Genomic DNA, 16250 nt, shown 5'->3' on the forward strand with positions numbered 1-16250 from the left:
AAATCTAACAGAAAATTGTATGGTGTGTACTAGGCATAATGCTGGGGATACACGGTACGTTTCTGTACCGTGTATCGACCAGCTGATAATATTCAGCTGGGCCGATCATGCGGCTCGACCCGCGCCCGCTCGATTCCCGCCGGCGGAGAATGGCAGGGAATAAAGCGGTGATAAGGAAGCGCCGGCGGGGACGAGCGGAGATGCGCCGGCATCAAGCCGCTGGCTCGATCCGGCGCATAAAACAAGCAGTGTATGCCCGGCATAACATAGTTACATAGTTATTTTGGTTGAAAAAAAGACATACGTCCATCGAGTTCAACCAGTACAAAGTACAACTCCAGCCTGCTCCCTCACATATCCCTGTTGATCCAGAGGAAGGCAAAAAAACCCTTACAAGGCATTAAACACTTTGGTGAGATCAGTGACGGCGATCTCAGAGTGATTCAGAGCCACTGAGGACAGGAAGAGCGGCTACCAACGTCTTGATCCCCCGGAAGGGGAGTAAAAGCTCCCGCTGCCCTCCATTGAACCTCCAGGGGCTATCTTGCCATGACCGCCAGGGAGGTTAATATTTTAAGTTATAATTTCTTTCAAAGCCTTCTTCAGACTCTGGTCCTATAGGCTGACAAGATGTTAAAGCGGACCCAAACCAAACATTTTTTTTATTCAACATATTTAGTTGCACCACTCTGACACATACAAAGATAAACACTCCTTCAAGCCTATGAGCATTTCAGTGCATGCTTTTCACCGTTCTCTTTTCATTACTAGGGTTATACAGGTGGCAGCCATTAGCAATTCCTCCTTTGCTGGACACTATCTACAACACCAGTTTGCCGGATTCTGCCCTGGCAATATTCAAGGAAGGGAGCGGTTCCTCCAATAAATGTAAAATATTTTATATTTGTCTTAATGCGGCTGAAAAAAGGCTGCTATTATAATTTAGAAAATAGATTTTATTTCTGAAATGTGTTATTTTTAATTTGGGTCCACTTTAAAACACAGCTTTTACACATTCAACATCAGAAAGAGATACATAGATTATTTGCAAAACCATCTCTGTCTAAGTATTTCCTTCTTATTTGGAATGCATCAGAGAAGAGCTACTAATGTTGAAGAATATTAGACAAGAGTTCAATGGATATGCTCTGGTGGCCAAGCTCCAGTCTATGTAGGAGTGTGACCATATTGCGCATGTGTGAATTTGCTGTGTGCATGCCCAGCCTCTTTGCGCTACTAGATATTTACAGAACGTACTTCCGCATGCGCCATAAAGTCACACTCATATAAAGATAGAAGAGTAGGGTCGAGCAGGATCTTGGAAGGCTCCGAAACATCCAGAGACTTTCCGACATTTAAAGAGGATCTTTAACAAATGATTGAACTTCATTCCAATCAGTAGCAGATACCCCTTTACTTCAGGGCTAAGGAGTCGGAGCGATTTTGGGTACCTGAATTTTGAGTCGGTGGTTTCAATAAACTGATGAGTCCACTGATTTCTATACCAAACCCATAGCCTTTGTAAAAATTAGACTAAGGAGTCAGAGCAAATTTGGGTACCTGGAGTAGGTGGTTTCATAAACTGATGAATCGGGAGTCAGATGATTTTTGTACCTGCTTTACTTTACCTTTTCTCGAATAGATCATCAGGGACATCTCTATGGATGAAACAACTCCCGCAGTGTGAGGTCATGAGCATGGTCCTGACAGTTTGCGGTCTGTGAAACCCATTGCATTGTTGGAAGTAACAGCTGTTTCCAACTGTCAAGCAACCAATTTTTCCCTCTGTGCATAGAACTCTCAGTAATGAACATTTTGTACAGATTACCTGGCAAAACTAAAGATGTCACCACCAGGGATACATTTCATAAAGTAAATCACGGAGATCAAAGATTTTACAATAGGCAAACACTAATCTATAAATGAATATTGTAAACAATTTTATTAATTGTGTTATCACTACAGTTCCTCTAAGTATCTTGCCTTCATTTTCCACCCTCACAGGTTTGCTTTAAACAACAAGTGTGTGTCTTGCAGTGTACTATGTATATAGCACTAGAGCAGAATAGAAATACTATGATCCTAAAAAATGTCCCCAAAACAAAAGCTTGCCTGTTGACATCTCATACTTATTTCTGGCATTTCTCGGCCCCATCTTTTGCTCAGAATCACTGGTTTGAAAGACATTTTTACAAAATACAGTAAATGTCCAAGTGGGGGGAACCCTAAATATGCAGTAATTACCTAACCGTAATCCTTTTGTTACCTAATAAATCCTGTAAACGTACATTCGATCACATACATCCACATTAGGATTCTGGGCAGCTGCTTGGAAAATATGAGGAATTACTGCATAAGTATGTGAATTTACCATGAATAATTAAATTTGTACTTCGGTAAAATATTTACACATCAATGATTTAAACCATTTGCAGTTGGAAAGACAGTAATTAAGCATTGGTGGGCAAATATACAGTACTATCCTTTACAACTGGTATAGGGGATTGATTCGCACCAGAGTATGGTCTTAAATTCACAGTCCACAATGAGATACAATCACACCAAGGCAGTTAAAGCAGAGTCATCAGTTTCAGGTAAATTTGATGGTTTATCTCAAATAAGCCTGAAATCTATGACTACTCGAGGCTAGGTTCACAGTGGTCAGCTGCAAACCGCACGTGTTATAATGCGTTACAATGACTGAACTGCAATGGAAACTGGCCAAAGACTAATACAAAGCCTGCATGTAGCGAGTTAGAATAACGCGATCAGTGACAACACAATCCTGTGAACAGGCCCATAGAATTGTATGGGCAGCAAAATAACATGCAGAACAATTCTGCCACGCAACTGACCTGTGAACAGGGCTTAAAGGGACACTTAAGTCAAACAAAAAAAAAATCACTCGCGTCCCCAGCCTGTCAGCTCCTGTCACCGAAACAGGAAGTAGCTGCCGGCGGGGCCAGGAGGATCGGAGGGAGACAGCGAGGGCACCGGACAGCTGCAGGGGGCTATTGGAAGCCCTAGGTGAGTAAAACTCATTTTTTTTGTTTGACTTAAGTGTCCCTTTAAAACCAACAAAGGTACTGCCAAAAAGAATGCAACCTCATGAACGGTCTTGTGGCTGGATGGTGTAATGGTTAAGGGCTCTGCCTCTGATGCAGGAGACCAGGGTTCGAATCTTGGCTCTGCCTGTTCAGTAAGCCAGCACCTATGCTACTGCCTATAGAGCGCGCCTTAGTGGCTGCAGCTCTGGCGCTTTGAGTACGCCAGAAGAAAAGCGCGATATAAATGTTATTTGTCTGGTCTTGTAAATGTGTCGTTTTGCAGTCCATTTGAAAGAGTCCTTACGCACTAAAAATGTGTCAAAGCATTAAACACACGTATGAGAACTGGGAGCGGGACGGGACAGTTTGGGGCTGAGTTCTGTAGTGACACACTGCTAGCCTAGAGGCTAGCAATTTGATAATATGGAGCAAGGAGGAGGGACAATTCACAGCACATGACAATGCAGCTTCCAGTGGGTGGGGCAAGCAGAAAAACAATGTGCAAGAGATTGGTCATTGCTAAAGATCTGGCATGCTGGATATTCAGGAAACGTCAGAAGGTTCCCATACAGACACACTAAACGTTCACACAAGGTCGCCCATATGGGCCACTCCATGTACGTAGCCTAAGGGTGCATGCACATCCAATTTTGATTGAACAATCACTGTCCAATTTTACCACCTCCATATAGTATGGGGGCAACAGATTTTGAATACAGTACAATCTGGCTATAGTAAACTCAGTCCCCAGGTCCCTACCATGCACCTGTATGCATATACAATGTATGAACAATCCTGATAAAGTAAACTATTTTTCCAGGTGCCTCGGAGTTTACTATAAAGGGATTCTACTGTATTATAAACAGATTGTGTTGGTAAGCATTCATACTACTTCGAAGTGGTAAAACTGGCCAATCAAAATTGGATGTGTGTACATGGCTTAAGTCATCAGCTTTGATACTCTCACACTAACCGGACCCCACTAGGGTCTTTTACACGAAATAAGCATCAGGTTGTACAGAAGTCAGGAGTTTAAAAAGTCCCTGCAGAACAAAGAGGTATCATGGGTGCACTGCAATATTTGCACTACAGATAGCGCAGGATATAAGCATTTGTTTGTAGCTATTTTTAGTGGGTTTATTTTGCACTTTACCCCAACAGATTTATTTTTATGTGCCATTGTTCTACTTACAAAATAATTAAAATAAAAAAACAAATGCAAAGGTATACAGTATTTGAAAGCTGACAACATGTTCAACCACGTACAGTAAACTACATACATGAACTCCCAAGACTTGCATTATAATTATGACAGAGTCATTACTGTGAAGAACCAGTGAAGGTTGACCGTTCTGTTCAAATGGTAATGAACAGGTGCAAATATTGTATGCACATGTGAGCAGTTTGTAAACTCTTGCTTCAGTGAAATCAGTAGGACAGTAGACCAATTAAACAAAGTAAAACTGTGGCCTGGACTAATGTACACATTACTGACTGATGTACATTCACTTCCTCCCTACAGTTGGTAGTTTGGGGCGCCAATTAGATTCCAAAAGACAAACACTTACATTGCGCTTTTCTCCTGGCGGACTCAAAGCGCCAGAGCTGCAGCCACTAGGACATGCTCTATAGGCAGTAGCAGTGTTTAGGGAGACTTGCCTAAGGTCTCCTGCTAAATAGGTTCTGGCTTACTGAACAGGCAGAGCTGAGATTCGAACCCTGGTCTCCGGTGTTAGAGGCAGAGCCCTTTACCATTACACTATCCCGCCACATGCTCCTATGCCTAATAAAAGCTAATTTAATAATAATAAATAAGATTATTAAGTACCCCAGACTATTCAGGGAATTTCAACACTTCAAATTGTAGAGGGTGCTGCGCCTGAAGAAATGTTGAAACAGCAACCAATCACGTTAGATTTTACCTATGAGGTTTCTCACTGGGTCACCTCGACCATAATAGCACCCATTTTTCTAAAATAAGAAAAAAAAAAAAAAAAAAAAACAAACATAGAAAGCTAATAGTATGTCAAGTCCTTGGAAGTCTCAAAAAAAAATACTATTAATTAGTAAAGGCAGATGTTGCGCAAATCATGGATATGCCAATAGGGTATGGATATGGCATTCATAAATAGACTTATTATAGTATGCAATGCTCAAAAGGTAAATATTGGTTGGCATGAACACTGGGATTTTCTTCTATTGGCTCACATTTGACAGCCCTCTTATAAGCCTGCTGTAAGGATAATTGTGAACATATGTATGTAACCCGGCTGTGCTACAATCAGCAACATATACAGAAGTTCTAAGCCTGTGTACTAGGTTGAGTGAGTCAGATGCTAAACACACAGGAAGGACTAGACTACCCTGGAATAAAATAAAGCAGACTACCAATTAAATTAATAACAGTACAGAACATAAAATATCACAAAGGTTGTGCACCATAGAAACAATGTGAGGGAAATCAACAAGTTGGGATTTTTTTTTTTTATTTAAAACATGAATCACAAATCCATATACACATGTAAAAAAATGCAACCCTATAACCACACCAATTTACTTGCTAGCAATCACACACATACCAAGACACTAAACATCATACATAGCCAGCTACATTGTGGCATTCAACAACTCTCCAGTGTATATATTTATGGTCCACGAGACTCCCTATTATAAATATAAAAAGGAAAAACCGACAGGGTCGATCAACTCTCATTTTATTAAAGTGCTTTTTAAAAAAAATGCCATTTATCTGCTGCAACCAGAAGAGCCGCCTTGCCATAAAATCTCTGCAATACAGCCAAAGAATGCGAGAGCCCACTCATCGCTGCTGCTATGCCTGGCACTGGTTTCTTTGTGCTCCCCAGTAGAAATGCACAGAGCTGGGGACATTTGCGGACAGGTCACACCAGTGATCTCGGAGTGCACAGCCCGGACTGTATTGTGCCCCATCGTCCAGCACGGAGCGCTGCCTGCTGCTGTACTCCAATCAGTGCTCCCCACAGCCTCCCCTCCTCCTCCTCCCTCTGCGGCTTGCCCGGGCCCTCTCCACCTCACCTGCAGTCTTCACAGCTCCAGCCGGACCATAACCGAACACGAAAAGGATGGAGACCGCGAGCAGCCCCCGGGTCACACGGACAGCCGACCGCGGGGGGCCCCAAGCCGCCATCCCGCACCTCCTCACCGAAACCTGCTTCTCAGCATCCCTAGCAGAAGCCCCGCAACTGCAGCCGCAGCACTCACTTCCACACCGACTGCTGCCCACACTGACCGCGATACAGACTAGTGGAAAACCGACCACACTGCTCGCCCCCGAGGACTTGCGCGACCCCGAAGCTGCATCACACGGGGCGGCGCGCTGCAGACCACGCCTACCACAAAACCTCGAGTGCGCGCCTCCGTGCCCGGCCAGCACCTGAACAGCCGTACTACAGATACGCCCTTTTGGAGTCGCGTGCACCGAAAAACTTCAAAGGTTTCCAGTGACGTCACCACTCCTCTTCTCTCCCGCAGTGTACAGGGAAAGCAAGCTCGCTGGTGTGTGGGTGAGTGTGCGGAAAAGAAGAAGGGAGAGAGAAGGAGGACGTTATATGGCGCGCTAGTCACAGGCGCTATTTTTACGGGGAAAAGGAAACATGTAAAGCAAGGTTCTTGCAGCCATTCGCAACAACCTGAAACAGTTAAAGGCGAACGGCTATATTTCAATATTTATGATTAGTTAAAGCAGCATCCAACTGTAGAAAGCTAAATGGGATTTTTTTGTCAGTCTTCCAGTAGGAGTGGAAGCCTTTTTTGTAAAGGAATTCCTGTATGTGAATAGAAGCTTGGTTTAGCGCACTGAGGAACACATATAGGTTTGACAATTAAGTGATGGCTACCAATTATGTCAGAAAGTAGCATCGTTTCTACTAACGTGCACATTTTATTACATTTTAGCAGACAATATTTGGGCATTTCCAGACTCATGGATTTCGTGCAGAACTTCTGGAGTATGGGCATTCCTAGGAGCTGGGAGTAGCAATAGTGGTTGCAGAGGTTGAGACTGCATCGGGGCTCTAGAGCCAGAGGGGCCCTCCCTCAACTGCAGTATTAGCTCTCTATTGGTCCTGTGCTCATAATAATCACTTCTATAGATACTTTGAATAGTGGTAAACTGCTCCCCATCCCCTTCTTGCACCTCTGACACTGTAGTTGCCATTGGCAGGTTTTGGTGAACCGTATTAATTCTTATGTATAGAGTGCTTAGGGGCCCCAATGTAAAACTTGCATCGGGGCCCACAGCTCCTTAGCTACACCACTGCCTAGAAGCCTAATACAACTGGGGCATATCTGGGCACCAATGGAGAGATCAGTGGCATAGCAATAGGAGGTGCAGAGGTTGCGACCGCACCATGGCCCCTAGAGCAGAGGGGCCCTCATTCATCCAACTTATTAGCTTTTCAATGGTGCAATACTGGTAATAAACACCTCCTATGCTGGGAATACACAACAAATTTTTTTGGCAGATTTACTGGCTGATCGATTTCCATTCACTTTATGAGAAAATCGATTGGAAAAACGATCAAAATCAGAACAGTCCTTTTGGAAATTATCTATCTGCCAAAAAAAACGTATGGTATATTCCCAGAATGTGCACTGGACAGTAGTAATCTTTATCTAATGTTTCCTTAAGCTGGCCATACACTGGCTCGATTTGCCGCCGATTCGACAGCAGATTCGATCACTGGGATCGAATCTGCTGCCAATCGTTTGCGCTAAACGCACCAGCCGATCCGATTTACTCCCGAAATCGGATCGGTCCGTCGATCGCGCCGTGCGGGTTACTTCCGTCGATCGCCCGCGGTTAGGGAGTGCGTCGCTAGCGGCGGCCGATCCGATACAGTTATACATTACCTGACGCTGGCTCCTGGGCATCTTCTCCGCAGCTTCTCTGCGCTGCACCGCTCTTGCTTCCATCCCAGCATACATTAACTTCCTGTGTCACTCCAGTGACCAGGAAGTTCAAATAGAGGGCGCTCTATTTGAACTTCCTGGTCACGGAGTGACACAGTGTATGCTGGGATGCGGTGCGGGGTGCAGCTCGGAGAAGAGGACCCGGAGCCAGCTTCAGGTAATGTATGCGTGGGGGTCGGGGGGACAGGCGGCAGCGGCGGTTCCACAGATTGTGATCGGTTTCAGGCTGAAATCGATTCACAATCTGTTTGCAGTAAAGGCAGCCATACAATCCCTCTCTGATCAGATTCGATCAGATAGGGATCTGTCAGCTGGTAGTGTTGGGCCGAACAGTTCGCCTGGCGAACCTCTCTGGGCCTCTTACTACTTCCGGGTCGCAATGACCCGGAGTAGTATGCCTGCGCTGCCCGGCGGAGCGCGTCCTAGATCGCGCTCCTGTTGCCGGGCGCTCTCTGCGCATGAGCGTGACGTCACTCATGACGTCACGCTCATGCGCAGAGTGCCCGGCAACGGGAGCGCGATCTAGGACGCTCTCTGCCGGGCAGCGCAGGCGTACTACTCCGGGTCATTGCGACCCGGAAGTAGTAAGAGGCCCATGAATTTAGAGATGTTCGCCGGCGAACGGTTCGGGAACCGTTCGCCACATCTCTATCAGCTGGACGATCTAATGGCAAATCGACCAGTGTATGGCTACCTTAACTCTGGTTACACCTCCCTGACACTGAAACTGTCCTTGGTAGGTTTTAAGGCTTCATATCAGTAGAGTGCTTGGGCCCCATGTAAAACTCGCACTGGGGTCCCAAGCTCCTTAGCTACGCCAGTGGGAGGGATAATTGTGCCAAGTAGAAACAGACATCTTAGGTATCGAATAATGTGGTACTTACGTATTATACTGTCTACCAATGTGGTACTTACATATTATACCGTCTACTGGCTTTGGCTGTTGGTTAAAATATATTTTCTCCAAGGACCAAGCCTGCAGCCCAGCAAGCAGGCAAGGGGACAATGATTCCAGTAAAGCGGGGAATAACACTTTAAAAGGAGAGGGCACTGCTCTTTCAAAACTCCATAACTCAGGAATGATGCATAGCACCAACGTTGGGCACAGTGCAAATGAAAGCCAGGACTCTCAACTTTCCAAGAAGGAGCAGTCAAATTCGGTAGACAGTATTATACACATGTACCAGTAATGATTTTCAAACCCATCCTCATGATCCATCAACAGTTCATGACTTGAGGAATTCCACAGTGTTAGTTAATCCACAACAGAATACCCAATCAGCTTGGGAGGACTCAAAACCACTAGGAAAGTATAGAGAACTAAAAGAGACTGAAAAGCCCTCCTACTAAAAAGCAATGTTCAGTTTAATTTGATTTCTTAAAACAGAAGGTTTTTGCAATAATTCAGATTTAAAGGGAGTCTTAAGTGATAATAAAAATAAAGAACAGCTACTCACCTAAGGGGAAGGAAGTCTCTGGGTCCTATAGAGCAGTGTTTCTCAACATTTTATTGGTACAGTGGCTTGCAAAAGTATTCGGCCCCCTTGAAGTTTTCCACATTTTGTCACATTACTGCCACAAACATGAATCAATTTTATTGGAATTCCACGTGAAAGACCAATACAAAGTGGTGTACACATGAGAAGTGGAACGAAAATCATACATGATTCCAAACATATTTTTAAAAATCAATAAGTGCAAAGTGGGGTGTGCGTAATTATTCAGCCCCCTTTGGTCTGAGTGCAGTCAGTTCCCCATAGACATTGCCTGGTGGGTGCTAATGACTAAATAGAGTGCACCTGTGTGTAATCTAATGTCAGTACAAATACAGCTGCTTTGTGACGGCCTCAGAGGTTGTCTAAGAGAATATTGGGAGCAACAACACCATAAAGTCCAAATAACACACCAGACAGGTCAGGAACAAAGTTATTGAGAAATTTAAAGCAGGCTTAGGCTACAAAAAGATTTCCAAAGCCTTGAACATCCCACGGAGCACTGTTCAAGCAATCATTCAGAAATGTAAGGATTATGGCACAACTGTAAACCTACCAAGACAAGGTCATCCACCTAAACTCACAGGCCAAACAAGAAGAGCGCTAATCAGAAATGCAGTGAAGAGGCCCATGGTGACTCTGGACGAGCTGCAGAGATCTACAGCTCAGGTGGGGGAATCTGTCCATAGGACAACTATTAGTCGTGCACTGCACAAAGTTGGCCTTTATGGACGAGTGGCAAGAAGAAAGCCATTGTGAACAGAAAAGCATAGGAAATCCCATTTGCAGTTTGCCACAAGCCATGTGTGGGGCACAGCAAACATGTGGAAGAAGGTGCTCTGGTCAGATGAGACCAAAATTGAACTTTTTGGCTAAAATGCAAAATACTATGTGTGACGGAAAACTAACACTGCACATCACTCAGAACACACCATCCCCACTGTCAAATATGGGGGTGGCAGCATCATGCTCTGGGGGTGCTTCTTTTCAGCAGGGACAGGGAATCTGGTCAGAGTTGATGGGAAGATGGATGGAGCCAAATATAGGGCAATCTTGGAAGAAAACCTCTTGGAGTCTGCAAACGACTTGAGACTGGGGTGGAGGTTCACCTTCCAGCAGGGCAACGACCCTAAACATAAATCCAGGGCAACAATGGAATGGTTTAAAACAAAACATATCCATGTGTTAGAATGGCCCAGTCAAAGTCCAGATCTAAATCCAATCGAAAATCTGTGGCAAGATCTGAAAACTGCTGTTCACAAACGCTGTCCATCTAATCTGACTGAGCTGGAGCTGTTTTGCAAAGAAGAATGAGCAAGGATTTCAGTCTCTAGATGTGCAAAGCTGGTAGAGACATACCCTAAAAGACTGGCAGCTGTAATTGCAGCAAAAGGTGGGACTCAGGGGGCTGAAAAATTACGCACACCCCACTTTGCAGTTATTGATTTGTAAAAAAATGTTTGGAATCCTGTATGATTTTCGTTCTATTTCTCACATGTACACCACTTTGTATTGGTCTTTCACGTGGAATTCCAATAACCTTGATTAATGTTTGTGGCAGTAATGTGACAAAATGTGGAAAACTTCAAGGGGGCCAAATACTTTTGCAAGCCACTGTATGTACCCCTTTTAAACCCTTGTACTCACCAAGTACCCCCTAGCATAGTAAACATTATCACAAGTACCCATTGACAAATATATATTTAATCGTAGTACATGATACCGTATTTTTCGGAATATAAGACGCACTTTTTCTTCCCCAAAACTGGGGGGGGAAAAGTGGGTGCGTCTTATATTCAAAAGGTACGGTTTTGGGTCCCAGAATATACCCACCTGATCCTGCCGCCGCGCTCCTGTCCTCCATCTGCGGTAATCCGAGGCTGCCCGATCATCCAGATTCATGTCTTCTGTATCATGAGGCTTTCCATTCCTTAAGGATGCAGCTCTTTGGCGTCCCATCCGCCACGTTCCTCATCGCTGCAGTCTCGGTATATAGACTGCAGCCTTCCGGTGTACGCATTCCTCTGCCCGATACTCTTCCTAGTTACCGCGTCATAGACACTTCCTGGTTACAGTGCCTCTTCTGTGTGACCCGCAGCGCACGTGCGCCTGACGTCACGTGCGCTGTAACCAGGAAGTGCCTATGACGCGGTAACTAGGAAGAGTATCGGCAGAGGAACGAGTACACCGGAAGGCTGCAGTCTATATACCGAGACTGCAGCGATGAGGAACGCGGCGGATGGGACGCCAAAGAGCTGCATCCTTAATGAGTGGGAAGCCTCATGATACAGAAGACATGAATCTGGATGATCGAGCAGTCTCGGATTACCGCTGATGGAGGACAGGAGCGTGGCGGCAGGATCAGGTGAGATACAGCAGAGGTTAGTTAGTGAAGTGTTGCATAGTGTAGTGTCGTTGGTGGGGGCAGCATAGGTTAGTTAGTGAAGTGTAGTGTAGTTGGTGGGGACAGCATAGGTTAGTTAGTGAAGTGTAGTTGGTGGGGGGCAGAAGGAGTTAGTTAGTGAAGTGTAGTGAGGTGTAGTTGGTGGGGGACAGAAGGGGTTAGTTAGTGTAGTGTAGTTGGTGGGGACAGCAGAGGTTAGTTAGTGAAGTGTAGTGAGGTGTAGTGTAGTTGGTGGGGGGCAGAAGGGGTTAGTTAGTGAAGTGTTGTGTAGCTGGCCAGTGTAGCCTAGATGGAGACATTTTAGAGGGGAGTAGGTTGGTAAGACGCCCCTGTACGAAGACGCATCTAGGTTTAGTTTTTTTTTTTCCTGATTTTTGCCATCTAAAACTAGGTGTGTCTTATATGTCGGAGCGTCTTATATTCCGAAAAATACGGTAATTGGTTCTAAACAATTTCCAAGCATTTACTATTGCTTTTGACTAAAATACTAATTTGGTGTTGTTTAAATAAGTTGTATCATTTTCTAAAACTCTAAATCTGTTATTCTTGGTCAAGTATATCAAACCTGAGTACCCCCTGGAACCATCAGAAGTACCCTCTGGGGTACGTGTACCACACGTTGAGAACCTAGGCTATAGAGCCTTCCCGGTCTCCTCACGGTCCCCGCATTCCCACGCAGGCTCCCCCGTTAGCAGTCTCCAACCAATCGGTGGGAGACTGCTCTCTTCCACGTTAGATGGGCTTTGGGAGTCTTTGGAAGCACTCGGGCTCCATACTACACACTTGCGAGCACCATCTCTCGAGCACTCGCTTGTGTGCAGTAAAAAATTGTTCGTCTTCAGGAGTCCAAGTGTTTCCGAAAACTTCCTAGGTCTCCCGCAGTGGGAGATTTGAACGCTGAACCCTCCGGGGGAACTGTGAGGAGAATGAGAAGACTCTATAGGACCTAGAGCCTTCCCTCTCCTTAGGTATCTGTTTTGTTTTTTCACTACAGATTAACGTTAAGTGGGCAACTGTTGTTACCTAATATGCATCACTACTGAATACGCAAATTATCTCTATTCTTATGAAGCCAGGCTTACATCCAGAACCACTGAATACAATTGATTCTGATTCTGGTATATAGTTAGCCCATAGCTTATACATTTTACAGAGCCACATCAACCCAACAGCCTATTTCAGAATTTTGGTCCTCATCAGATCATGGCAGGTATTGATAGGGCTTGGTCCAGTACAACAGAATACCCAAGCAGCTCAGGTTGACCCAAAACCACTAGGAAAGTATAGGGGACTAAAAGAGACAGAAAAGCTCTCTACTAAAAAGCAATGCTTAGTGTGTTTTGCCTTCTTAAAGAGAGTCTGAAGCCACAATTAAAATGGCTTTTTTGCTTATATATAGCAGGGGCATGTGTGCCCCTGCTAAATTGCCGCTATCCAGCGGCTAAACGAGGGTCCTTTCCCCTCCAAATCCCCCCTGTGCTGCCCGGGGAGCGCTTCCGTGTGAGGCGGGGCTATGAGCTGCAGCCCTGCCTCACACGCGTCTATCAGCGGCGGATCTCCGCCTCTCCCCCGCCCCTCTCAGTCTTCCTTCACTGAGAGAGGCGGGGGAGAGGTGGAGATCAGCCGCTGATAGACGCGTGTGAGGCAGGGCTGCAGCTCATAGCCTTGCCTCACACGGAAGCGCACAGAGGTAGCAAAATCTACGACCAAGTTGGTCATGATTTTGCAGGGGGGGATTTGGAGGGGAAAGGACCCTCGTTCAGCCGCGGGATAGCGGGGTTTTAGCAGGGGCACACATGCCCCTGCTATATATAGGCAAAAAAGCCATTTTTATTATGGCTTCAGACTCTCTTTAAAACAGAAGATATTTGCGATAATTCAACTTTAAGTGAACAACTGTGGTTACCCACAATGCATCACTACTGAATATGCAAATTATCTCTTTATTCCCCTGAAACCAGACTTACATCTAGAACCACTGGTATCTAATTAGGCTAGGTTCACAGTGAGATACTGTGCTGCATTCCCTGTATAACGGGAATATAACAGAACAAAAAAGTTATACCGTATGCTATGTCCAATTTGTGTCGCATACAGTGGAGCATACAGCCAATTAAAACTATGCTTTACTGTCACTGTTAACGTGCGGCGTTTTGTGGTAGCGCACTGAAGCCTTCATTGCGATGCCACACTCCATTATGACGAAACGCATCTGCCGCACTGTAAATGTAGCATAGATGGTGCAGTGCAGCAAACCACATCACAAAGCGTCCATTAAACACTGACACTGTTTCCCACAAGAACTTCAAGAATCTCTGATAATAATTGAGCAGACGCATCTCTCAATTAACAATTAGAATGTCCCTCTAACTGTCAGCATGCGTTCCCCCCCCCCCCCCAGGAAAAAAATATAAACAACCAACATTCACTATTTAGATTATAAGTTCACAAGGGCAGGGCTCTCTCACCCTTAGGGCTTGATTCACTAAACCGTGAAAACTCATATCACGGCTGCGCTAGTGTTTTTGCGCACATTTTCAATCGCAAATTTTTGCGCGCAATCACAAATTCTCGCAAAAACACTAGCACGGCCGTGATATGAGTCATCACGTTTTAGTGAATCAAGCCCTTTGTGTCTTAGAATTTGTTATACAATTTATTTGTCATGTTACTTTTGTCACTGTAATTACCAATTCTGTATTTTGTATCGATTCTGTAGTTTGTACTAATTCTATATTTTGTAGAAGTGACTCCGCAACACTATCAATGTGTGTGCTAGGACCAATTTTGAAACTGTATGAGAACAAGAGAACTAGGCCCTTTAGAAACCAGCACCACACATATATAGTATTCAAAGGTATATGCAAATTTTATTCAGTACAATTCAAAACATCACTATAGAAACAAAACAATTAAAACATTAATGCCGCCTGTAGCATCAATAATAATTAGCATAAGCAAAGTTGCATAAGTATAAAGCGCCCAAAAATTAATTATGATAATAGGTCATTAAATAGCCCCAGTGGTGCTCAACAAAGAGCCACCCGCTGTGCTTGAACCCGGGTTTAGTAGATTGCGAGTATACCAGTGATAAAGTGCAAATAAATCCCTAGTGACAATTGTAGAAAAATGACCAAGGTGATAACAAAACCACACAGTATGATGCAAAAGGTAAAAAGATGCAATACGATCAATACATATATTGTAAACATACAAAATCCTATGAGGCTGAGACACACATTCCCAAGTGACTATGATACTGCATACTGCGCAAGTAATAGAGTGAACAAAAGAGCAATATACTTATCCGGATGGGAGCGCAAGCATCAGGCAGGCAGGGAGGAGAGGGGACCCCAGGCGGATGTCTCCACCGGTTCCGCGGCTATTACGCCGCTTTATCAAGAGCAGGGAAATCTACTAATTCTGTATTTTGGATATTGGTGTATACAATTGTCTGTATTGTTATGTACCCCATGTTCGTTTCTTACGTTGTACAGCGCCACAGAACATGTTGGCGCTTTATAAATCAATAATAATACACACTACACAGTACTGACAAAGGTATTTGGGACACCGCGCTAAATCATTGAATTCGGTTATTCTAAATCACTTCCATGGCAACGTGTGTATAAAATAAAGCACCTGTGTATGCTGGCTACTCTTCTGCATACATTCGTGAAAGAACGGGTCATTCTCATGATCTCTGTGAATTCCAGAGTTGTAGCGGGAAGGCATGCCACCTGTCAAATAAGTCCATTTGTGAAATCTCCTCATTACTAAGTATTACATGGTCAACTGTTAGTGCTATTAAAACAAAGTGGAAGCAATTAAGTACAATAAGCACAAAGTAGTCGTCAACATAAAATCACAGAGTGGGGTCAGCGGTCACTAAGATTCATGTTGCGCTGAAGCCAGTAACTTTGTGTAGAGTCAGTATCTACAGATCTCCAAAATTCAGATGACCTTCATATTAGTTAAAGAACAGTGTATAGAGAGCTTCATAGAATGGGTTTCCATGGCCAAGCAGCTGCATCTAAAGGCTCATACACACATCAGACCATAGTCTTTGGAGAATAAAAGATCACAGACCAATCTTACCACCCTTCATGTAGTATGAGAGCCATACTCTACACAGTCTTTTCTATGGAGCTGAACTCCCCATCGGAAAAAAATCTTTGCAAGATGCTGCACACAAAGATGCTGTACAGACACAAAGGATCAGTATCTGCAAAAGATCTGTTCCTGCCAAAGATCCGTTCCTGCAAATTGCATTCATAGCCTATGAGATCTGCAGATCATCATATACACCTTGTTTAACAGACATTCATTTGCAGATCTGATAATCCTCTTCAGATC

At 44.4% G+C, this 16250-nt stretch overlaps 1 protein-coding gene across 8 annotated transcripts in view; it reads right to left on the reverse strand.

The window, feature by feature from the left end:
• Positions 1 to 6390, reverse strand: part of NEO1 (neogenin 1) — a 199024-nt gene extending 192634 nt beyond the window's left edge. For 7 of the 8 annotated variants that reach the window (XM_068275752.1, XM_068275753.1, XM_068275749.1 and 4 more), the window contains exon 1: positions 6102 to 6389. In XM_068275752.1, the coding sequence (XP_068131853.1) occupies positions 6102 to 6213 (112 nt within the window). In that variant the 5' untranslated portion in view covers positions 6214 to 6389. Of the gene's footprint in view, positions 1 to 6101 lie in introns of all 8 variants that reach the window. The other variant, XM_068275750.1, reaches the window with a different exon arrangement.
• Between the last annotated feature and the right edge of the window lie 9860 nt (positions 6391 to 16250).

Source organism: Hyperolius riggenbachi, chromosome 3, assembly GCF_040937935.1.
Source record: "Hyperolius riggenbachi isolate aHypRig1 chromosome 3, aHypRig1.pri, whole genome shotgun sequence".
NCBI classification, from domain to species: domain Eukaryota; kingdom Metazoa; phylum Chordata; class Amphibia; order Anura; family Hyperoliidae; genus Hyperolius; species Hyperolius riggenbachi.